Source organism: Leguminivora glycinivorella, chromosome 16 (assembly GCF_023078275.1).
Source record: "Leguminivora glycinivorella isolate SPB_JAAS2020 chromosome 16, LegGlyc_1.1, whole genome shotgun sequence".
Classification (NCBI taxonomy): Eukaryota; Metazoa; Arthropoda; class Insecta; order Lepidoptera; family Tortricidae; genus Leguminivora; species Leguminivora glycinivorella.
The window spans coordinates 16,313,773-16,340,747 of NC_062986.1; the positions used below are offsets into that span (position 1 = coordinate 16,313,773).

General features: G+C 35.5%; 1 protein-coding gene across 1 annotated transcript in view; it reads right to left on the reverse strand.

Moving 5' to 3' along the window:
• Nucleotides 1-26,975, reverse strand: part of LOC125234411 (transient receptor potential cation channel trpm) — a 448,945-nt gene that overhangs the window by 16,958 nt on the left and 405,012 nt on the right. The window contains 12 exon segments of the mRNA XM_048140640.1: nucleotides 112-195; nucleotides 1,945-2,136; nucleotides 2,316-2,438; nucleotides 2,553-2,786; nucleotides 3,309-3,530; nucleotides 4,353-4,498; nucleotides 4,804-4,994; nucleotides 5,533-5,690; nucleotides 11,023-11,217; nucleotides 16,860-17,012; nucleotides 20,636-20,847; nucleotides 26,754-26,943. Of these exon segments, the coding sequence (XP_047996597.1) occupies nucleotides 112-195; nucleotides 1,945-2,136; nucleotides 2,316-2,438; nucleotides 2,553-2,786; nucleotides 3,309-3,530; nucleotides 4,353-4,498; nucleotides 4,804-4,994; nucleotides 5,533-5,690; nucleotides 11,023-11,217; nucleotides 16,860-17,012; nucleotides 20,636-20,847; nucleotides 26,754-26,943 (2,100 nt within the window).

Genomic DNA, 26,975 nt, shown 5'->3' on the forward strand with positions numbered 1-26,975 from the left:
TCAGGGTACGCTTCCCGGCTATCGGTAGACTTGGTCGCTTTTTCTCTATTGTATGATATCTATTTCCGTTTATGATTCAGTACTCGTTGGGACGTCGGTAAGATGGCTTACATCGGAGGGTTGCGATCGCTCGTCCTCCTCCTGCACGGGGCGCACGACGAAGCGCGGGGGGCCCGTGTCGCTGTCCGACAGCACCTGCCACGTTCAGCCACATCAATGGAGAGCGTACGAGTTGATTTGAAAATATAATTGCTGATTTCAGCTTTAGAATTTTAGTGGGAACTTGAATTTACATTGACTTTTTCATTAACGTCAAAATTGATGATGACTCGGATAAAGATAAAACTGGAATTACTTTATTTACTGAAACAGATACCTAAGCTATTTTCAAATCACCAAATGCACATAAAAGCATAGATTGATTATCAAAACGTAGTTTCAGATTATTTGAAAACAATGTAAGTAACTGAATAAGCGTTTTGGTAATCGGACACAATGAGATTTTTGAAACATTGAATGATGTAAATGTAGAATTTAGTAAGGTATAACAAAATACATCGACAGTTAATAATGACATGCCAGAATAACAAAAAATTGCATTAGTTAAATGAACACTGAGAAGCATTCTTCGAAAAGTCTGGTATTATATTCAAACAATTAAATGATTTAGTATATTTATTGAATAAACGTACATATAATGCGGTGGCAAAGTATAGGCGTGGTACGACAGTTTACAGAATCGTTAAAAAAATGTAGTTAGGAAAGTATTACGACATAATTTTACAAGGAGTGCTATTTATATCCTTATGAATCTTCGATTCCTGGACTATGTAAGAAACTACTCAAGAATCTTCAAGAAAGTGTGTTTAACTGCCAAGAAAAACTTTATTAGTTCTAAATTGAAAGTGTCGGACAACAAAGTGAAAACAACTTGGAGTATTATAAATAAAGAAGCTGGTAAATGTAAACATTGTCAAGTCAACATTGTATCAGATAATCAACAAATAGTGTCGAACAGCGATGTTGCCTGCATTCGAAGATTATTTCTCAAATATAGCCGTTAACACCACAAAATGTTTACATTCTTCTAGCTCAAGCCCATTCATTACTTTGTGCTAATGTTAAGAAATGTAATTCATTTGGTAGTAACTGTAAATATTGTTAAAAAAAGTACATTTAAAGAAAACGGAAGACGAACACAGTTATTATAATGACACCTTATGTAATATATAATATTTCAAGAAGGCACCTTTCCAGATCTTATGAAATGTAAAATCATACCGCTTTTTAAATCATGATTCGAGATATAAAATGAACTAAGTAAAGTCTTTGAGAAGCTAATGTTAAATGAACTGGGACACTTCAACAGACATAGATTACTTACAAGCAAACAGTTCGGTTTCACAAAAGTCTGGTATTCTTGTGATGCAATTGGCATATTTTGTGATCAAAAGCCAAATCATGGAACGCTCATTTTGAAATTAGAAATTAAATGATTACCTTAGTAGTTGTTAACAAAACTTTATTGTCCAAAGGAGTGCCAAACGTACTGTTTTTGGTTTATATATAATGCTTTTGTGAAATAGTACTTTTGTGGCAAAGTATAGGCGTGGTACGACAGATTTTCTCTGCCGAATGTTATCAGAATCGTTAGAGATGGTAGAAAAATGTAGTTAGTCCTCATATAAAGAAACTAGCAAGCAAAAGTATTACGACTAATAATTTTACAAGTATTCTGGTTTGGGGCAAAGCAGAGTGCTATTTATATCAACTTATGAATCTTCGAAATTAATATCTTAACTGTATTACTTACTTTAACTAATTTTGATTCTTAATAAAGAAGGTTGACATTCATTCGTCCTCTATAGGTTGAACATTTAATATTTTTGCCATCACATTACGTATTGAACACTGATTCTTACGTTTAATTAGTCCAAAGCTTACCTCTGATCTGTCGCTAGTAGTTCTCAGTCTTGCACCAGCGGCTTGGAAGGTCGGAGGCGGTGGTCCCAGCGTGTCCGTGGATCCTCGGTTCACGAGGGACGGGTGGGTGGCCATGAACCGGTGTATTACGGCTAAATGGTTCATCGTCTGTTCTGCTACGTCTTCTAACTTTCTTAACCTAAACTCTACGCTCTGAAATAATGGTGTCATCACATAATTTCCTTCAATGGTAAACGAAAACAGTATTAAAATCATGTTTCATGGAATTCTTCACCCCCTTTCCATACTATATATATATAAGTACATATATTATTTTGTTTCTAAAATAGTACCTAAGCTTCTCAAACACAATTAATATTCTTTGAATTTACCTGTACTGACTGTATTTGGCAATTAGCTTTTTGATTTAAGTCTTCCATTTTAGTTGTGATGTTTTCTACCCTATCAGTTGTGTTTCTCACTCTTTCTTCCATAGAATTTGATAATTTAACTTCCTGCAAAACGTGATTAAGTTTTACTATCATTATTTAATCATATTCAATATTACAAACATTAATAATATCGTGTTACATTACAAGTCAAAGATTTTTTTTTGAGAAACTACTTACTTGTTCCCTAAAATAACCTTCAACACACTCTTCTTCGAAATCATATAACCTTTCCATGTCTTCTTTCTCTAAGAAAAGTTTCAATCCATTATCGTACTGAAACCTTTGGTGTGAGACATTTCTCGTCACCCACTTGCACGTCGCGTATATGTGACAGAAAATTATTAGCGGCGGAGGCAGAACTGGCTTTTGTTCATATTCCATCACCACCGTGAATCTTTGGAACATCCATACCTGTGAAGTTAAATGTAGAGTTTGGCCTTTGCTGCAAAATTGCTGAAGTATTTTATTGAATCATAACGTTGATAAGCACTTTATTAGGAGTAGGTAGTACTAATTTATAAGTGATTTTAAATACGATTGTAAAACGAACGAAACTTCATGCAGCACTGAACTTAATTTGCAACACAAATAAAAAAATGTTAAAAGTTAGTTCAGCGTTAAATAATAATTATTTTGCTGTTGAGCAAAAGCTTAATTTTTTTGGAAATATTCATGCACAAAAAGGTACAGTCGACCAAAAATGTGGTTTACCACCCTACGGTTGAGGTTCGTTTGAACTTCATGAGACAACAAGTTCGATTTCCGCTTGCAATAATATTATGTCAGTGACACTTGCTCTGTCTATATATGGTATTTACGTCATGCCACGTGTCAAGTCAACCTTAGCGATCGTCGTCGTCTTTTGTCAAAAGTGGTAGACCACTTTCTTGGCTGACTGTACAACAAAAAATAATAAAGCAAAATAAACAAAACCTGATGCGAGACTTCATTGACTTCGTTAAATATATTGTTAAAAACGGCAATAAGGAGGTTGATGAGCAAAATATTAGCGACGAGAAGATAGATCGTCATAACGATGGGCGTGATCCAGCGGCCAGTCACGCACTTGGCCATGTCGAGGCCCAAGCCGCACGGGGGATCGATCTCCGGCGCGAACACCTCACCATACAACATGAAGTACGGTTGGAAGAATATCTAAAAAGAATTGAAAAGAAAATAAATAAAAAAGGTGGGGATAAACTTAAATTAAGTTTAAAAAAATAATTAACTACGTATAGGTTGTTAAAAAATGGGTGCGGTGGTGCGGGATGCTTAAAATTAAAAATGGTTCAATCAAAATCATTTTGTAACTTAAAAATGTAGATCTGACATAACTAAAAAACTACCAATACGTATCAGAGGATTCTAACCAAGCCTACAATGTAAATCAAATCTCGCAACAGGCGAAACGAACATCAATAACATCAACATCTACGATAAACTGGCCGCAAACCTGGTGCGACACACCGTTGACTTCAATAAAGATGTTATTGAACACCGCAATGAGAAGGTTAACGAGTAAAATGTTCGCGATGAGGAGGTACACGCTCATCACCACTGGGGGGACCCAGTGGCCCACCCGGCACTCTGGTTGGTTGAGCCCGCCGCAAGGGGGCGCCATTTGTTCGGCGAATACTTCGCCGTAAAGCATGAAGTAGGGTTGAAAGAATACCTGGAAATGTTAGTGGTTGGGTAATGTTGGTTGTTAGTATGAAATTCGAAAATGTGCAGAAATGTACATCACTAATAGTAACGAAGTCACAATTAATAATGGCTCATCATAGCATATCACAGCTAGCATTCACTATTTAATATTTTCTTGATCATTGAATAACGTTAAATTAAACGAGACAAAAAATGATTTCATTGAAGGGGATGATAAATTTGTCATTTTTTAACCACCAGAAGTTTGTTCACAAACTAATTTGGCTGTAGTTCAGCTATATCTAAATATATTTTAAAATTGTTTTTACTTACTTCTCTGATGAGGTACCAACTGGCCTCCTTATCAGGGTAGAGTATCGCTTGCCGAGCGACTCCAAACGACATTAGCACCACCAATAATAGCACCACGAAGTATATCATGTTTTTCACCATCTTACCCATCATTGTGACTAAAGGTCCTGGAAATCATAGGGATAACTTCAGAAGTTTCAAGTTTTACGTTGGTTTTCGTTGCTTATATATTTTGTTACAAAATTTGTTATTCGTTTTATGTACCACCGAAAGTTGTAAGCATTATTTATTTTTGAGAAAAAACAGGGACATCTCAATTCATTAAATTATAATATTCCTCAAGTTAAATATTTTAATTATATTACTGTTTTATGCAACAAGCAAACTTTTTCTAAATATAACTAAATATCTCAAATAGTTTCTAAATGCATTGAAGAACAAATAATTGAACGCCATAGCACTACGGACTTACCTAAGTACTTATTAACGCCTAATATGTTCAGTATCCTTAAGTACCAGTAGATGATGTCGACGCAATAGATGACGCGGCCGACGTCCATGGAACTCACGCGCAGCCGGAGCGTCAGACCCACCAGGAAGAATATGATGAAGCCTGCGTCGTACGTGTTCCACATATTCCATGCCCACACACTGAACTTATGTCTAAGGAAGAAAGTCAAAGGTGATTAGTTATGTTAGGGCCGGTAATGTCTACTGTGTATTAGAGCGTTTCTACAAAAAGTTGTTAAACTACTGATTCTTACGAAACCAGGTGTGTTTTGGCTGTTTCTGCCCAGAATGTATGTTAATTTTATAATATTTTCAATGTCTTTATAGAATTACACCCAGTCTTGCTTATTTTAGAGGTTATCTAAATCGAAGTAATGTAATGATTTCATCGCTTTATATGTACCAGCGATAAGCTTTTGATAAGGATGATTTTATTATATTGACCAACAATTTTAATTTCATAGTAAAAGAAGTTTAGTTATGGTTCAATAATCGATATCCAAAGAACAAATTAATACTTATATTAATTGAAATATACAGAAACATCTTGAGTTGAACTGTGAAATATACGAGAGTTTACTGGGTGCCATTTTAGTTCCACTACTATTTAAATTGAATGTAATAGAACACAAAAAATTATGCCGTGCATTTGAAAAATAAAATATTAAGCATTATAATTATAAACACTTACCTAATAGCAACAGGTTCGGACGTAACGATTTCTCTTACTTTCTCACATAAAAACGTTATTATATAACATATAGAATAAATCTCAGGCCAAGACGGCGTATGGCTCATCCTGACTAATACTGTATATGTAAACATCAATAGGAACAATATGTAGGCGATCTGAAACAATTCAAATAAATTAATTATTTATTATTTTTAGCCTCATAAGAATAAATTGGATAAGGCACAATAATTTTGTGTGTCGGTAAGAAGTTTCGTAAAACATCATGCCTTGAAACCCAAAAACCTTTGCAACTCTCAAAATTCCACTTTCATGAATAACAAAAAAAATCAGTTGCTTGGGTATCAAAGCATGATAATGACGTTGCTCTCTTCTCTTATTTGTAAATAACCGTACAGTTTGTAGCTGTAAAATTTGGGCATTAACCAAAATAAAACAGATTTTCACAAATCCTGGTGTTTGGGTCCATCCTATTCAGAATCGACAGTTTTTCCCTATCACTATCATAGTCTAGGTATGTCACAATGCAGTGACCTGAGGGATAGGTACTACAATTGCGTAATAATTTTTAGGACATTTTTGAGGATCAAGATTGAATCTGCTAGTGATTCTGAGCTCAAAAACAAAAAAAGCTGGATCTGTGCGGATAACGTTATTAACATTTTTTTTTATAAAAAAGCTCATTTTACTTTAAAAACCTGACATTAAAACCGGATCATTAGCCATGCTCTACCGGGTCACGCTTCAATATTTGGACACAATAAAATCAGTCATTTTGACATTATCGATCGATCAAACATAAGGCACTGGTCCCACCAAAAGCGAGTAAGCTATTGGGTTGGTAAGAAAGTAATGAGCGAATCATAAGCAATATTGTAATTTTTATTTAATTTATTATTTTAATCATTTATCAAAAATATAACGGCCTTCGTTATCTACTACTTGTCTCCATCGTTCTGGTAAAGAATGAATAGCATCGGCGAAGAAGTTCTTAGGTTTAGATTAAAAAAACTCAGCTATGTACTGTCGTAGATGGGCTTGATCATCGAACTTTTTTTCATTCAAGGCATTGCTTAGCGATCTGAACAATGCGTAATCCGTAGGTGCCACGTCTGGAGAGTACGGTGGATGAGGTATCACTTTCCAACCTAGCTCCAATAGCTTTAGCCGAGTCACTTTTGCAATGTGTGGGCGAGCATTGTCGTGTAAGAAAAAACTTTAGCATGCTGTGGACGATTCTGACAGATTTTTTGGTTTAAATTTTCAAGCTGATTACAGTATACTGATGCGGTAACAGTCATTCCACTTGGTAGGAGTTCCCAGTGAATAATACCACGAATATCCCACCAAACGGACAGCATAACTTTTTTCGGGTGAGGCTCTGTTTTTGGTGCCTCTATTCCTTTTTCGTTTGGAGCTAGCCACTGACGTTTGCGTGTGTGATTTATATATAAGACCCATTTTTCATCTCCAGTGATAAGATGGTCCAACCAGTTGAATGTGCGGCGAAAAGACAGAAGTTGTATGCAGATATCGGCGCGGCGGTTTAGTTGATGTCTATCAAGTTCGTGCGGTATCCAAACACTGTATTTGTAGTTTTTTCCCAACTCGTGTAAATGTGTTTCTATGGTGACATGAGAGCAGCCTGACTCGGTAGCAAGAGTACGACTCGTTAGCCTCGGATCTCCTTCAATTAAGGTTTTTAATTTGGCTACATCAATCTTCACCGGTCGACCAGACTTAGGTTGATCTGATAATGAAAAGTCGCCACTACGAAACCGCTGGAACCATCGTTTCGCCGTGGCCTCAGACACAACTTCAGGAGCAACACGCTGACATATATTACGCACTGCTTTGGCGGCTGAATGGCCAGACTGAATTTCGTATAGTAAGCAATGCCTTACATGCACTTTTAATTCGTCCATTTTCTTCCTTATATTAGCTCGGCGACAGCTAGTGAATGACTGACGAGAAACTGTGCGACTCGCCCTTTATATACTTTCGACCATAGAAGATTCTAGAACTCTCTCAAAAATTTTATGTGGAATTCAATCGATCGCTCATTACTTTCTTACCAACCCAATATAAGCTATCGGTGATAGAAATGAACAAAAGATAGTCACTCCCGTGTAAACAAAAGAGACGCTATGATAGCGGGAGTGAGTTATAGTTAAGAGGATACGGTAGCGAAAATGCTAAAATGGAAAGGCTTCAACTTGGGAATTTTTGTTAAATATACAAGTGTTTATAACTAGATTTATCGAAAAAAAATTGTCCATTAAGAACAACTCAGTCAAAAGATATTTCAAAAAACGACTCTTTCCTCCTTCAAAACTTAATCAATCGGAACAAAATTTGAGAATCTGAATAACAATGAAATAATCTATGTCGGACCGTTTAGCTTTATTGGTTAATTGTTACCAATCTTGAGTATCACACCTTTTTTTGCGCCACAATGAAAAAGGCCGTTTTTGGAATTTTTTGATTGGCTCTAGAGTTTTTAAAAAGCAGAATATAAAAAAAATCAAAACGGTCCGACACAGATAATAACAATTTGTGTTGAAAAAATCATTGCTCTATCTTCAAAAACCAGGGAGGAAATAGTCGAGAGCGTTTGTATGGAGAATTGACCCCTACCGTATCGTCTTAAGTTAGTCGCCGAGCGATGAAATATAAATCGCTCGCTCTCTCTTTTATTTACACTGGAGCGGCTATATTTTGTTCGTTTCTATAGCCGATAGCTCATCGCCTTCTCGCTTTTGCTGTGATCAGTGCCTATGTCGGGGGTTGTTACCCGCCAAACAGATATTAATGAAGAGAGACCTTCAATCAAACTGAAAGCTGAAGGGTCTCTGAAGATTCGGATGTTTGAAGTGAATTAGTTTTTAACTCTAAATTGATTTTATAGAATGTACTACTAAATATTCGACATTCAGTTAATCACCACAAATAAATAAATATAATTTAATTTCCTGATTCTGGCAAAATTAATACAGAACCTGTCTTGATCAAATAAAGTATTGATCACAAAGACAATAAAGAACATGATTTTGAATCAAAGGGAAACTAGGAGTAATATCATTTAAGAAGTTATGTCCTAAACAATTCCTACAACTTATCTACACTAAAATTAAAAATGAGAAATTCATTTCACTCATTATTCGGTATCGCGCTTCAATTATTAATTATGGCCATAAAAAATAGTGTGACAGATAGACAGACAGACGGACGGAGTCGCACCATAAGGGTTCCTTTTGTACCCTTTTGGTACGGAACCCTAAAAATGGTAGGTATGGAGATAGTTTGAGACCTTGGAGGCACTCACACTACTCACAGTTTTCATTAATCAAGTGACATAAAATATGTCAAACAAAAGGGAAAAGTACCTATAAGATACAAAAACAAAGTACATAAAGTTCCTGATATTAAATTTATAGGTAACTTAGGTATTGTTAATTTTCATTTTTTGACTGCCATTTTTATTTGCCCCAAAATACATTTACGGGGAGCGTACTTTTCATGCCGATGACATTAATCTGACGTCACGCTCCGTATAGAGTGATCCCAAATAGTTTTATTGTAAATTATTAATCATTAGTCGTCAATCATTTTAATCGTATACAAATTACTTCAAATACAGTAGTCCATTTACATTTGGCATAAATAATACCTACTTGAAATGTGTGTATTTTATTTGTTTTTATAAATAAATTTAATTAAATAGTATTGTTAACAACACATTACAATAAATACGTAGAAAAGAGAATTTCTCTCTAACGTAAGGCACACCATCCTTCTTGCATTCATTACCATGCAAAGAAATTCATAACTTAAAATGATTGATGACTAATGATTAATAATTAACAATAAAACAATTTGTGATCACCCTATTATGGAGCGTGACGTCAAATTGATGTCATCGGCACGAAAAGTACGCTCCCTGTACATTTATAATATAAATGAAGAAGAAAACTGCAACACAAAGTTTTGCAATAATACAAATAGGTCAATTCAGGTCGCCATAATCAATAAGCTTTTATTCAATTTTAAACTGACTATTTGCCTTCATCAATTTTCCATTGCAGAAACTGATACAAATAAACTTTCATTATTCCGTTTTTTAATCGAATAATGAAGAAGTTTTTGTCCGCCTGAATATTTACTACTTTAGTACTTTTTTAATACGAGTATTTAGTACTTTGGAACGTAAAAAATGTTAGAGTAAGATTTGATCTCACAAAAATAAACTTGATAAAATAATAAATTAGCTTTGAAATGACAGATTTTAGTCTTTTTATTTCTGTATCAAATTATCTTTGAAATTCCAATATGATTCATAAAAGTAATATTTCATTATTTTGTTACACAGTCGTTCAGATTGTATCTAAAATGGATTTATTTACTTATTTAGAGAAGAGAAAAAGAAGAAATGTCAACGCTTTTTAAAAAGCTCTTGATTTATTTTCAGACTTTCGTACCTAAATGGTGCTGAACGGAAATTACCTACTCAGTCCTCGCAGTCTGTGAGCTGATTGACCCGCTTCGAGCTTTAAAATACGTCAAAATTATCTCTAAACTCGATATAGAAGGGTAAATATGATCAACGTATTCGTCGAAAATGGCGGTTTGTTCAACCAAAAAGGTGACATTTCGTATCAAAGATCATTATGAAATACAAAAGTTCCAATCCATTTGTGTTTTATTGAGCGTTTATAGATACTCATTAGTATATAGAGTAAATAAGCGATGTATGTACCTATGTATGTTGGATCAATCTTAAGAGCTTTTAGATCATCCTCCTAAGGTCCAAAGTTCTACCAGCAAGAATTATTCAGTTCGATTTGTTTCGTTTCGTTCACTTTTCAAACTAAGTTAAATAAACTATTATCTACACTACCGATTTCAAATTACCTATATGTCTCGGCTACAGGAGAATTAAGTTAGGTAAGATCAACCTGGATATTTGCTAGTGGGGTTAATGAGTCTTTTGAAGACATTTTCTAAACGGAAAATATTAGAACTATGATAGCCGTAATTTAAAGTTTGTTGACCATACTTTGAATAATTAGTTCTAAAATGTTTCGTTTAGAATATAATAGGGATGACGACTACATAAAAAATGGCATTCTGTATAGTCCGTCAGTTAGATCGTCCAAAAATACTGAACAAATATTTTTCGCTTTTTCTAATCAATGAAAAAATAAAAAGATATAGAGTATCAAAGTTCCGGAGTGGGGGCTTGTGACGTCACTTCTAAGTAAAAATTGTACCTAGGCGTGACGTCACGCGAAACTTCAACGCACTGTACCATCGTCATTTTTCGTTTACGTGAAAAAAGAAAAAATACGTGTCTAAAATTCTTTGATAATATAACTGACGGACTAATTAGTTTTTTTTGGTCGTCTCGCCTATTATGTATCTTCTAAAGACACGCACATATCCCGATTAACCTTAGTTATTTTACGCTACTAAAAAGCTTGTTCAACTTACCGAATCAGCCCAAAACTTGGTGATCGGCGCCGTAAAGAACTCATAGATCTTCTTCCTGAGCCGCAGCGGCCTCATCCTTTTGTCCTCCGGCGCGTGGTACTCAGGCAGCTCCCGGTACGACGGTTCCCACCCTATTTTACCCACTTTTCCGTTCTGATCGACCCGCGTGTCGCATTCTCCTGAGCCAATCAATGCCTGCTTGAGTCCAGACAAAATTATGTGTAGTGTGTTGTCAGATCCGTTTGTTCTTGTGTCTATAGGTTTGGGTATGGGTTTATAAAGAACTAGATTTTGCCCGCGGCTTCGCTCGCGTTAGGAAGAGACAAAAAGTAGCCTATGTCACTCTCCATCCCTTCAACTATCTCCACTTAAAAAATCACGTCAATTCGTCGCTCCGTTTTGCCGTGAAAGACGGACAAACAAACAGACACACACACTTTTCCATTTATAATATTAGTATTTATAATCATACTTATTTTTGGTAGTCTTAAGTTCGGCATTTTTATTGTCCTCATTTAATAAACTAATTCTGTATAAAGGTAACGGTTAAACTTGAACAATTCTTTCAAGAGATCGCTATCTGTGTGTGCGACAAAAACGTTTTTTTTTTTTCACAATAAACGTCACTTTTTTTTCTTAAATTAGCATTGCTCTATCTACTATCGTTAGAATAAGGATAAAGTAGGAATAGTAATAAGAGGTATTTGAGCTGATGAAATAATCTGGAAAATTAGTTTCTTGATCTAAAATAAAACTACGTTTTCCTCTTTCTTTTCTAGCTATTTCATTAGTGCAAATTCTCTTACAAGAAAAGAGAATGAAAGATATTTTAATTAAATTTACCCGAGAATTTAATTTAAAACAGAAAATTTAATTTGTATTGTTTTTTATATCTGATAACATTTATCTCATGAAAACTAGTTTATAGAAATCTTTTAATATCAAAATAATATTAAACTCTATAAATAAAGTATCCCATACACAACTACTATAGACACAAGATTAATAATAAATTTTGAAAAAGAAAGTATTTTTAAAATTTTCGAGTGAAACAAATTATTAAAAATTGAACATTTTTGAAAAAATGCGATTCGAGAGTAAGCATTAGAAGCTAATACATAACACATAACATTAAATACAGGTTACATAAAAAGCTGTAATTCGGTGCAATAGTGTTGTAAGATAGTCAAAGATCAAAAGCAGAATGATGACAAGCTCCGATAAATTGAGATTGTAATTATATTTGAGCAGAAGTTCAAGTTGGAGGTAGAAATAACAATTGGCTTTGAATTTTGATAACCTAACTACAGACAAGGACGGTTCGGGCTTTTTAAATTTACGGTTCACCTCTGCGTCGGAAACTTTGTCTCTCAAGAATCGAAACGACTTACGTTCGTATCAAGGTTTCCGCAATTTTCGTCTATAAATTTATATAAATTAGAAAAAACATTGCGTGTACAATAAAATAGAATAGCATCTTTACAATCTGGTGCAGAATCCTTAATGCCAATTCCATTAACATCGAGGTTTTATTGGGTCTTTAAGTCGAGAACGTCATGAAGTTTAATTTATAAATTGTGTTTATGTACTTGTAGACAATTAAAGTTTTAGAGCACGTTTTAAACTTTATGCTTAAAGCCATTTCAGTTCAGTAGTTAAGCTTTTAAGACACTAACTTTATGGGTCAAAGGTGGAATTTATTCATAGCACTCTTGACAATTTTTACGTGCAGAAGGGGAGCAAAGTAACTTTTTCTTTGATCTTACATTCTTCTTTGATTCTACAACTTAGACTTTTTTTCCGTAACGTTTTATGCTCTTTTTGTACCAAAGGGAATGAGCAAATAATATGCAAGTGTATCTAACGTAATAAAATTAATTTCGGAAATATTTTTTTGACAATTTTCGAGTAGCTAAATGTGCTTGTAAAATGTTAAAATACAAAAGGAATCGTATGTAGTCATACCTGTGTCTTTATATTATGTAGATTGTTACATGACATATACTAAGTAGCTTACTCATGGAATTTCCTAGCGTCAAGTGTTATGCTTGGTATTTCTAGCACCGTTCGGTAACTATGCTATGTAAAGCTAGATTTACACAAAATCGCTTTCAACGTATTAGCTTGGTACGATTCCAAAGGCCTTGAGGACAGCGAGAGGGGTATTCTGTTTAAAGTATCAAAATGCCTGGGGGACGAATAATTCAGAAACAGTTCAGACGCAAAAGTGAGCCGTAAATATTAACGTGTGGTAACGTGGCCTATACAGGAGCACAAGGACACGGACAGTTGCACGCTTTTGAAGCACGCCTATGCGAACACAAGTGGGAATTATGTATGGAAGTCAGAACAAGAAGGTTTATGAGCTTGGAACTGACGTATTGCGACGTTTTAAAAAAGACCAGACTCACAAATTCTGGTGTTATTTGGCTCATTCTACTCAAAATCAACATCACTCTCCATCGATTAAAAATAGGCACATGTCTACTACACCATGTTTTAGTACATAAATAATGAAAACATCCATATTCGGGAACAATTGCCTATCTGTACTCAGCACTCAAATACAGATGTTGTCCAAAAAGGGTTTCCTCCGGAAACGTACGAACGTGTCATGCTATTTCAGTCAGTGTCAATACAAGATGTACTGAAATTGACTGAACTAGCATGACAAATACGAACGTTTCCGGAGGAAACCCTTTTTGGACTACATCTGTAAATGCCCTTTTCCGGATTCGAAGTCATAAGGAGACGTCATTTACGGACATTTTTATCGTCATGGCTGAATCATCACAAACATCAGAATCTCTAATCAGGATTTCGACCTTTTAAAATTCAACAAATCTGTAAGTTATTTCAATTCAACCAAATAGTGGTATTTGGTCATAGGTAATTTGGCTGAGTTTGCTCTTGTCTACAAAGCAACAAGCCATTAACCACGGCAGTTAATTTGAATTGACCGTGTTAAAATAACGCATTTCGCCGCAGGCAATTTTCACCCGTGATTAAGGCTAGTTTTGACATCATCGGTTTGCTGACTGTATGTAAGTCATCATATCATGTGTGTGTATGAGTAGTAAAATTTATAATCTAAACTATATTTTTAGAGTTTGGAGGCATTTTTACTTTTATTTATCTATATCTGTAACCAGTGTATGACACTATACTTTAGACCTAATGAATGACATGTCAATACGTACCTGTCATTCACTCTATATCCATAGTAAAACAGTGTATGACACCCATGTCAGACACTACTCACGTGATAGATAGAACATTTATTTTTACAGGGTATATTATACGTATGTTATACTTCCTTAATTTATTGTCAAAATAAAAACTTGTGAAATTACATTTTGTGCCAATGAATGACGCGGGTGTCATACACTAGTAAAATCTAAAAATTTGTTCCAGTGAATGACATGTCTTTAAAATACTAAAGTAAGGAAAATAAGCTACTTTCAATTTACTAAATCAATTGTTTAATGTATCATCTAACAGTTTATAATGATGTTTTACCAGTAACTTCAAAATCCTGGTTTTTATTTCCACTTTTCAAATGCAATTTCTTAACAGATTTAGTAAAAATAGTACCTAGACTAGCTTTTGCCCGCGGCTTCGCTCGCGTTAGAAAGTGACAAAAAGTAGCCTATGTCACTTTCCATTCCTTCAACTATCGCCACATAAAAAATCACGTCAATTCGTCGCTCAGTTTTGCCGTGAAAGACGGACAAACAAAGAGACACACACACTTTCCCATTTATAACATTCATTCATACATACCTAGCTCAGTAAAGCAAGAAATATTTCAGGTCACATGTAATTATCGGCCTATGTAAAAAAAAACATGTGATATGATATGAGGATTGCTTATTTACTGGCCAAGGTGTGTATCTCTCTGTGTGTGTGTGTGTGTGTAGGTATACTATTTTTCTGTTCGATGGAGCTGGGAAGTGGTAACTTCATTGAGTGCAGCGGCCTGGAATTTGACGCTTTCCAGCCGTAGGGGAGGACAGAAACACTTAGGTATTATGTGCTATCTAATCGTGCTATCGTTCCACAAACATACAAACTTTTGCTCAACAAATAATTGTGATGTTTTATTGCACGTTAGAACCAATCTAAATTTGAAAAACTAAAGTGCCTTGTGTTCGCATAGATCGTAGCTCAATACCCCAGTCAACGAGGAGTTTTCTGTAAAATGAATAAAAGTATAATTTTGGGTAAAATCATAATTATTACGAGTACCTACGTATTTCGAAAATATTTTTGGGACTTAGTAAGTCTGTGGAAAATTTTATCTATTTATCTGGTTTCCTGAAATTACGAAATTATAACAAAAAGTAAATTTAATATTGACAACGGATAGGATCTCAACGACTGATCATTTTATTTTAACGATTATCATATATCTAAAAGATAGATAGGGCGAGTAGAGTAAAGGCTTAAGAGAGCTTAGAGCAAAAAGTTGTCAAGTGGGCTACCAGCCACAATTTGGCCCCAATTTTCATTGTACCTATTCGACTACCTCGTTGACTGGGGTACAAGTGAAGCCCGTTCTACCTGCTTGGTTTTACTCTGCTGCCCAGGCGGAATTATCTTCTTGATAGAAAGCGTTCTCCGTTTCACTACGCCAACCTATTCAAGTATCAAATACCATCGTCATTTGACAAACAATTTTATTTTGCCAATAAATAGGTGTGTAAATGTTCTAAAAATGTGGGATTTTAGTAGTGACCTGATGACCCAAGAGGTTTAGTGTAGGTATACGGTGACTAAGGGCTGTAGTTAGTATCGGTTAGTAAGACTCTTTTCCGTTAGTAATTGTATGTAAATGTGCTAAAAGAAAAACATAAATAAATCAGCGATGTTTGTTTTCTTCCTGACTTATTTTGTTATTGTATTAGTCATTTGTATATTAATAATGTGAAATAATGATAAACGAATAAAATGAATATCGAAATGTTGGTCAAGGATGTTTAAATATATATTTTACATTTAAAACAGCCCCGAATCACTGTATTTATTTGTCAACTTATTAACATTTTTGGTTGTCAAATGAAGACACAGTGTAGGTACTCCAATTACACTAACACACATTATTTTACCTCGTGTATAAACTATAGGTAATATTATTATTTTCCCCTAAAGCAAATATAAATAAAATATAATATACATATACCCATCACCGGAATGGAAAGAACGTGTATTTACAACTTTGTTCGAAACATAATAGAAATGATTAATGCTGTGATCACCTCAATATAGAGGTAAGTTTTGTTACTTTTTGTGCATAGGTACTTATTTACATTTATGAAAATGGGATGCGGAGTCTATTTTGGTGTATATATGAATTAATTTACTTCAACTTTCTTAATCAATCAATCAAATAGGACATAATTAATTATTCATTATAATTTTTCTTGAAAATGATTGGTTAGTAGGAATGAAGTTTGTACAGGAGTGTATGTAAATAAATAAATAATAAATAAATATTGGGGGACACCTAACACAGATCATGTTTATAGTAAGTATTGTGACATTTTTTTAATCAATTTGTAATAATTAATAGTCTTATAGCGTTCATAAATAAGAGAAAATTCCATGTTAATAATGATAGCAGTTATAACACTTATAACATTTCCCGTTCGCCTTGTTCGAAGCGCGACTTCTTATTTAAGTTCTATTGAAATAGTCAACACAGCATCTGTCATACATTCATATTAGTTGTTAGGCAATTTCGCGGCCGTTGATATATTTAATAAAACCCACAACTCCTTATATATACACGATAAAATGAGCCAAGCGTGATGGAAAGCAACAAAATTTAAAAATACCTCAGCGTCGTTCGGGTCCTTGGTACTCCGATCATCTTCCATACTCTCGTTCTCCAGATGCTCCTCCTCCGTTTGCGGCATCAGCTGGAGTTCCTCCTTGGACTTGAACTCGAGTTGGAGGATGTACAGGGGGCACAGCAGACTCAGAATCACCTTACGGTACAAAGCCAAGATGTGGCAAACGAAACACGGTACTAGCGATTTCACTTAAAAGCTTCATGCTACGTTTAACTAAGTTAAGGACGTCGATCATACTGTGTTTAGGATGGGCGCCGCGATTCGAATATGCGGAATCACATGAAAATGCGTACGCATGCTTTCAGCTTTCAGATGCGTAAGCGTCTTCATACTAACAACGAGCTAATTCTCATACACAGGGCAAGCGCGGATCCAGCTTCGTGCCCAGGGGGGGGGGGGGTCACGTGGTGAAGGCCCGGGGCCCCAGGGGGGGGGGTCACGTGGTCTGTATGGCCAACTTAGGCTCCAGGAGGGGTCATAACCCCCATGACCCCCCCCTGGATCCGCGCATGACACAGGGTGAAATAAAAAGGACCGTTGAAACTTTGCACAGTGACTTTTGAGGTCATAATGAACAACTTTTATTATGGGACCAATGCTGAAATCGCGAAAAAAAAATCCAATTTAGCTGTTCCATAGAAATGAGCGGCATCATGACAGTTGAAATGAATGGAACAGCCAATTGTTTTTTCACGATTTCAGCACTGCGGGCCGATTTTTGAGTCTCACGCGTTCGAATTTAGAAAATTGTCACTGAAAACAATAAGCAAGTCACCGTTTTCAATAGGTATTTTAGTGACAAATCCCGTATACGAAATTCCAAAATCGCCCTCCTTCAATCAAAAAATCCCAGGTCCCATGATAAAAGTTGTTCATTATGACCTCAAAAGTTATTATGCAAAGTTTGAACGGTCCTTTTTATTTCACCGTGCATGAAATGCGGATCGATGCTTATAAAGATGTGACTTCACGTTATGTCAAATATTTTAACTATAAAACTCCCGTGAGACTCATACATATTTAAAAATATTTTAAGCGGGTTACTCACGTATTAAGTCGATATAGCGTTCGACATGTTTCGGCTCAATTTCGAGCGAAATTGAGCCGAAACATGTCGAACGCTATATCGACTTAATACGTGAGTAACCCGCTTAAAATATTTTTAAATATGTCAAATATTCTTTCTAGATACGATAAGGCGATATCAATGTGAATGATTATTTGTCTTGAAGTTAGAACCGCACCTGGTTGTTCATTGAATGCGACTTTTATGTATGTATTCACTGAGTACATTGCCGAGTGTGTCATAAAAATGTGGTTTCCACGTAATACAGTACAGATAAAGCAGCAAACATTTTATGGGCTCTGCAGCGTTCGCGCACTTTTAACAGTCATTGACAGTAAATTAAGGAACTTGACTGTACTTAAAATTTATACTTAAAATAAAATATTTCATAGGTACCGTGCAGGAAATAAATCAACAGCTAATTATAAGAAAAACATCGACAGAAGTTATTTTTAAATCCAATTTCTATTTAATTAATAAAATGTCAGGTAGAAATATATACCTCTATAGTAACTGAGTTGACCGTGCTGACGTCACTCAACTCGATTTCATATTAAATCCATAATATTAGCAATTCGTTTTGACAGTTCTAAAAAAAGAAGCTTTTATGACTAGGAGGCAAGTAGCCTATGATGCGGAGGTGTAATGTGATGTATTTCAAATAAGAAAAGGAGAATATCGACAAACTGCAAATTAGTATTATGTACTTTTGCAAATTTTGCCTCTCTATTATACGCTAGATGTAGCTTTCAATTGTGATCGCAGTAGCTATGAAAATGCTTACTGTCTTGGATTAGTTCATGTTTATTTGTAATTTTTCTTACATTACGTCATACCTATTTACATGAATGTATACTCATAATACTCATATAAATCAAAAGACATGGTTTAGTGGAAATTTACTACGCAGAATTTTTATCATAGGTAATACTACTACATTAATGTTGCAGTTCTAACCTAACCTAACCGAAATTCTTGACAATGTTTTATTTGTTGAGGTCGCAGTTCTAACCTAACCAAACCGACTCTCTTAACAGCATTTAGTATGGGTGGATATTCTGATTTCAATTAATTTTATTCATAAAAACAATCGGCGTAAACAGAATTATGCGAACTTATTTTCGGACAATGTGTTATTCGTATTATTTTCGATTATGACAAATAAGTTTTCTGCCAAATTAACATTCGGCGAAAATCGATTATGCGAAGTCTGTTATGCGAAAATCGTTTCGGACAATTAAAGTTATGCCAAATAGAGGGAACCCAAATCAAAAGCGCGCTTTCCGATCGAAAACTGTAACCAAATTGCTAGTTTTTATACAGTAATGTAGTTTGTTGATAACTATATTAGAACATTTTCGTAGTTCCATTTTCTTCTGAGTTTTCTGCTATCAAAGAAAAATAAAGATAAATTGTGGCAAGGCCAGTGTTAGACCCGGTGGAGTAGAATTAACTGAGGTCATTACTTTTGCAATGGGCCGCCACATTACTAATTCACGGGCAATTTTCTTTACACAGTTTTTTATGACTTGCTGGCCAAATATTGTATCATTCTGTGGTAAAAAAACCGGCCAAGAGCGTGTCGGGCCACGCTCCGAGTACAGATTGAGGACGCAAAATGTAATTTTATTTTACCAGGTGACGCCGCTATAACTGGCTGCTGTCACTGTCAAATAATGTTCCTTGGCAAAGATGTACAGCGGTTGCAGTGGCGACATCTGTTGTAACTTTTCAGTACATCTCCAATATTGTTTAGTCAGAGCTGAACTGAGTGATATTGCAAATTAAGAGTTTCTTTTGGTTTTTAACAAATTTATAGATGTGTTTGCTATTCATCCTCGCACATTTTTAGCAAAAACGCTGGATTTTTATTTTGCATTAATAGCATTCGCATAAAAAATGACACTCGCGGTCAGATTATCACAGCTAAAAGGATTGTCATAGCATTCGCATAAAAAATGTCACTCGCGGTCAGATTATCACTAGAGATCGTTATCAAGGTGCACTTTTCGTGGCAAACGGTACGATTGGCAAAAGAAAACAAATACTTACATTTAAATATTCACTTTGTTCTTAACTACAAAATGAATACTTACCTTCTTAGGATTACACCTCTAGCCTTATCCGACCAACTATATATTTTTAAAACAATATAGGTACGTAAATGACATTAATTATGTCACAAAAAATACACTACGCGAAGTGTAGGTATATTATTTTAATCCAAATAATCAAATGCACTCTAGATAAGACTATCTAGAATTGTTATTCAAGTACCTAGTTCAAGTCAAAAGTAGTGCACGAAGCCAAATCTGTTGAACAAATTTTAGTTATTTATTCAATATAATTTAGATAAGTAATTATAAATATGTAAATATTTCATAATTTGTTAAGTATATAATGTTTTAAATACTTGTGTATTTGTTTTTTTTTGCCAACCATACTCTGCCACCAAAACAGCACGCTGATAACGATCTTTAATTATCACAGCTAAAAGGATTGTATGCTCGACGTCCAAATGCATAGCATGCAGATTTCAAATAATTATAAAGCTCATTGACACACAGACGTGACACCCCGTAATTGCTTTACGTTTGGTATGGTTAAGAATTCTCTAACACCGAATCTACTCGTGCCAATCTGTGCGTTAACAAGTATTAAAACAAAGAATAAATAAAGATAGATAGGGTACCTTAAGGCTGGTGTTTTTCCTTGTTCTGAGCCCACCCATCCATAGGTCGGCTAGTATGATTTGTGAGCAGGGATGGGCAAGTAAGGCTCGGTGGTTGGCGGCCACGGCGAGGCTTAAGCAGGTCTGTCCTGACCAGTTTTGGAGCTCACAGGTTAGGAGCTGCTGGGCCTGGTCGTCGTCTTGGCGGTAGCAGTAGTCTAACAACTCTAGAGCTGGAAAGTGAATAAGTATTAGCGTGTGATGGCCAGTTGGAAGTGAAGACCTAGGGGAACTTTTCTCGACCAAATCGGGGAAATATTGCAAAAACGCCAGGTCAGAAGTACTCTAAACCGTATGTATGAAGAACGTTTTAAAAAACGCGTGAAGCGAAAGTGTTTTTCAGGATCGTGGCAAATAGAAATCCGCGATCTTTGCCTACCCCTCTGGGAAACAGGCGTAATTATAATTGTATATGTATGTATTAGAAGATTTAGAAGGGATGAGCATTTCTTTTTTTTTGCCAATAATTTTTTTTTATTGTTCTAGGGAATTTTAGGCCAATTGTACTCAGAATCACGAGTACTTTCAATCTCACTGGGAGACAAAAAGTGTCCCAGAATTTCCATACATTTTTTTTACTTTCCTCTTTTGTTGTGTAATGAAACGCGGGTTGGATGACAACTGATTTTTATTAAATCTAGTTCTACCCACAACATCTTCCCCTTTTAAAGATTACATACTAATATAATCTACCCAACACCGGATTACATAACTTGCATAAAATTGTTACCCATACAAAGGTACCCCAATCAATAGGGTTTTGTTTTTAACATTTTAAAATGTGCGTACAGTAGTAACTTAGGAATACTTATTATATCGTACACTGATAACCTATATTGAAATACATAACTTTAAATGTCTTTTCAAAATTTAAACTATCTATATATAGAGTGATGCGGGACAAGACCTGGTTACTCGGCTATTTGTCCACCTCTTTTTCTTATTGTTATCATGGGAGAGTGTGACTCGACCACAGTTTCCTCTGATGACTCCGCAGAAGAGAAAGCGTCCATTGCAGGAGACAGTACCTGTTCCACATCACCCTCATCATCACAATCAGCAAGGTTTTGATCTGTAACAGGTGACAGGCATTTTATGAGATGTCTCCTATTACGTCTATATACTCCCCTTTTATTTTTTACAATATACGATCTGGGTGTAGTACTTTTTGATACAACATGTCCCCTAGTTCTGTAATTTTTGTCGAGGATAATAACATTATCGCCTTCGTTTAAAATTGGCAAGGCCTTAGATCGCTGATCATAGTACCGCTTACTTTTTTGCTGATTGGTCACAATCGCGTCATATTGATCGGATTGTACTGGTTTGGGCTGCAGCAGATCGCGGTGAACCGGCAAACGACACTTCAACATACGACCCATTAGCATTTGAGCGGGCGAGCTCAAGTTTTCTCGCGGCGTGTTGCGATAACTAAGTAGATTTAAGTTAATATCAGTATTACTTTGAATAGATTTTTTTAATATGTTTTTTACAGTTTGGACCGCTCTTTCACTTTTTCCATTCGCCTGCGCGTAATTTGGCGAAGTCGTTATGTGTTCAAATCCCCAATCCGCTGCAAACCGCTTAAAATCCCTGCTAGTGTATTGTGTAAAACTGAGTTCCGACGGTGGTCTCGCGTGCTCCATATTAAAGTTACGCACTAACACTTAACAAAACACTGAAATACTACTTTTTAGCACTTATACACATGAAACGCGAACTGTAACTCAATTTAAATACAATTTAAATCCCACCGCTGTCACCATGTTGTGTAATGAAACGCGGGTTGGATGACAACTGATTTTTATTAAATCTAGTTCTACCCACAACAGTTACCCCATACAACATGTAAGGAAAATGGTAACAAAATAAGAAAAAATCGTATGGGACAATTTTTTTAACTACTAGGATTGAAAAGGCTAGTAATTCTGAGTAGAAATAGCATACTTTTTTTCAAAAATATCACACTTCATAAAAGTGGCAAAAAAAAAAAAAGAAATGCTCGGATGTGGCGTATGGCATAATGTGAAGGAAATGGGCACGTAGCCGTCAGGCGAGCAACGCAGTCAGCCAAATAATGATTAGATAGATATGTGATATGAAACATGTATCTTGAAAATCCTTGCATATAGTCAGTACCTACTTTGAAAACTCGTATCTTCTTCTGTCAATGAAAAGATGAATCTTAACTACATATGTACGAGTATGGGATGTATTGGTACACTGTGGTTTTTTCGAAGTGGTGACGTTAATTGAAAGAGCTAAATTGTTGCGCGTAAGGTACAGCGGGGCAAATCTCGACTGGGGCCCTGGGGGACAATTGTAACTAATCCATTTTTCCATTATTACGAACACGCCTCTGAACACGCCTACCATATACCTACAACCGGTGGACACTCTATTTAATAATGCAAACATTGTAAAACATGGAAAAAATTGGACTAGTTACATTTGCCCCCCAGTCAAGATTTGCCCCGCTGTACCTTATTACTAATTAATACAGCTAATTGGACAGAGTGGCTTTTCTGTAAATTTAAGAAACGTACTATTTATTACCTAGGTATTCAGTACTTTTAATGGCTTTTTTATTTAATTAAAACTTCGCTTGCCACCCAAACCGTGCCCAAAGTTCTTATATACTTCACTCCTTTGTTCTGAAGGGACCGATTTCAACCACCCTTAATTAAGGGTATTTTAAGAGGCTAGTTTTTGTAGGGGTTTACCTCGAAATTCACAAATTGGAATAAAGTCTTCTACTAAATTTAATGGTTTTTGTGGGTACCCGCTGTAGTGGAACGGCTTGAAGTAATGAATTCTTAACTTATTTAATAGAGCTTTTGACTAAAAGTAGAATAATATTTTAAGTGTCTAACGACCAGTAATTTACTATGGCTCAAGATGTTTTATGTTTATAACTGAGGTTAAAAACTTTAAAATAAATATCTAGCTGATAAAAACTTATATTTTAAAATCCACAAGCAAAATTATGAGTGTCATGTGGCGTGCAGATAAGTACATAGACGCAGACGGTCAACCAAATCTTGGCACTAAAATAAATAATAAATAAATAAATATTGGGGACACCTTACACAGATCAACTTAGCCCCAAACTTAACAAAGCTTGTAGTATGGGTGCTAAGCGACTATATACATAAATTTAAGGTGGCTCGCTTTCCATACAAAAAACATCTACCATTTATTTAGTCACCGCACACTACAACTAAATAAAAATATGCGCATACATCTACTATACATTATCCGTCGTCGCGGTAGTGAATGAAATACATTGTTTCATACAGAAATCATGGACAAATCCATGTGAATTTTTTATTAATTTTACGTAAATGTGCGTGCCAAATTTTGTGTACAGACACAGAGCCGTCATATTTCGCGCATTTTTAGTTGACATTGTCATCAGTGACATTTGGCTCTTGACAAGTAATTATTTAAAGATATTGGTTTAGTTAACTCAAGCAGACTCAGAAATAATGACGCATTTTGTCAACAAAGATACATATCGTGTATTTCGACACTGCTAATGTAAATCGAAATGGCGTCTCGGTCAAACGACCGACTATGATGCAGAAGATCGTGGGTTCGAGTACGAAGTTTTTTTTAATCATTTGAACTTTTATGGATTTATTAAGTATTTTTTATTTTTTTAATGGAATATTTCACTATTACTATATTGCTTTCCTATTTTTTATTTTCATACAAAAATACAATAAAATCCTTTATTATGCCTTTGTTGATAAAATAAAATATTACACGTCTGGTATAATACATTATACATAGGTCATAGTGTGGGCATAGTATTAGTAAAGTATTGCATTTACTGAGCTGGTTGACCTATGTTATTATTGTGTGAATGTTTTTCTTCAACAACAAAATGGTTATATACAAGAATATGGGTAGCTTTTGCACATTGTAATTTTTCCTCAGTCACCCGTTGACCACGAACGCTGTAAAGTGTTTGAAACATCGGGATGAATTTTAAACTCATTATACGCGATTTAATCCGTTTTCATAGTTTTTATTTCATGAGTAACTATCGCGGTAACTGAAGACAATATTAACTAAATGGTTACAAATAATAATTATCATCAATATAATCTGGTCCAGGCAGGCAATTATGGTCGCGCGATAAATGATAAAATATCTAGCCGTCCCTATAATCGCACTTACTAATAGTGCGACATGACGGCCTGATATTTTATCGTCTATCGCGCGACCATGCTACCCGTGCTGTACTAGCTTTTGCCCGCGGCTTCGCTTGCGTTAGAAAGAGACAAAAGTAGCATATGTCACTCTCCATCCCTTCAACTATCTCCACTTAAAAAACATGTCAATCCGTCGCTCCGTTTGGCCGTGAAAGACGGACAAACAAACAAACACACATTATCTTTGGTGAAACAACGAATTCTTCCACTTCAGATTATAGAGTAACCAGCTTTTCCCATTTATAATAAACTAGCTTTGACCGCGGCTTCGCTCGCGTAAGATAGAGACAAAAAGTAGCCTATGTCACTCTCCATCCCTTCAACTAAATCCCCTTAAATAATCACGTCAATTCGTCGCTCCGGTTTTGCCGTGAAAGACGGACAAACAAACAGACACACACCCTTTCCCATTTGTAATATTAGTATGGATTTGACATTATTATTTATATTTAAATAATTATATATGTATAGCCCAATTTCGTCGGTAACAGCGTGTTATGTAATGGCGTCGTTGGTGAATAGTCGTCTGTCACGCCGTGAAGGTGCGTTCGATTCCCAGGATTCTATAAACTTTTTGTATTTTTTTGGATATAAATTTCGTATTTTTTATTGACCGAGCAAGAATGGAGAGCCGAAGGTATCAATTTTATCTTAGAGAACATATTGATTTTTTTATTGTCATTTTGATTTTCTATTTATTAAGTTGAGATATAAAACACAACTTTTAATACCCTCGCTAAATATAATATTTTATCGAAATTACTCCTTAGATAAAAAAGTCCACTTGAGTTTTTAAAGCATTACGTTACTCAGTTAACTATTGCATTTTCATTTACTAATTTAAGATTTCAAAAGCGATTTGAATACCCTTGCTCCATCGAAAATAAACAATTAGAAAAAAAAAACATTCGAATCGTAGTTTAGAAACTAAAATTTATCTATACTTTTTTGGAATTTTTTAAAATATCAGATTAGGATAATTATGTTAGAAATTCTGAGTTCGACGAACCCAAAAATTATTACCATGTAAGAGAATAGGTTTTTAATCTTTTTTGTGGAAAACGCTCAGTAACTACTGTACGAGTACATATACATTTATGTATAATAATAAAACAAAAAATAGTGTCTCATAGTGTTGTGTTCCTGCCGGTGAGTAAGGCTGCCAGAGCTCAACGAGGGTATGGGGTGCTGACGACGGGAGGACTTACGGAACTAATTTGTTCCGTCTATTGTCCTTTGAGTCGTCGGCAACCCAAACCCTCCTTTGAACTTGTTAAGTACGTAAATCATAAAGATCACAGAAGCCGTCGCGATATGGTCCTGAGCTGTAAACATTTTCATAAAAATCTACGATATTATCGAGGGTTTACTGGCCCGATAAATCGAGATAATTTATCCTTGAAATAACAACATTGTGGAAATTGCACATAGTTCGAATTTCAAAAACCAAGACCCGATAAGTTTGCGCAACTTATCGGGTTTCACCAGTAAACCCTCGATATTTAAAGGCACAGGAATAATTAACATTATTTTACCTTTTTTCCCAACGTTTCGGCCAGGTTGCACTGGCCGTGGTCGCGGAAGACTGACGTCACTCTTACGCACGCCACCTAGTAGCATTTTGACAGAATGACTGTCTAACTGCATATCATATTACCTTTGGTCTGAAACTTCTTGCCATAATACCTCAGCACCTCATACATCTCCGTCTCCATATCGTCCTCAGCCTCATTGTGGGCTATGGCTTTATACAGCTTACAGGTCACGACTCTTGGCTAGTCCCTCTGTACTATGCGTCGCCACACACGCCATCTAGCGGCTTTCGGAGAGAATAAACCACAATTTTTACTACATATTACCTTTGGTCTCAAACTCCTTGCCATAATGCCTGAGCTCTTCATAAACCTCCGTTTCCATGTCATCCTCAGCCGCTTCGTGGGCCATGGCCTTGTACAGCTTGCAGGCCACAAGACTCTTGGCTAGCGCCTCCTCTCCGTGGGTCCACATGAGTAGCGCCATCTGGTGACGTTTTGTGAGGACTGCCCACATCTGAGAAGGAAAAAGACACGAATAAATATTAC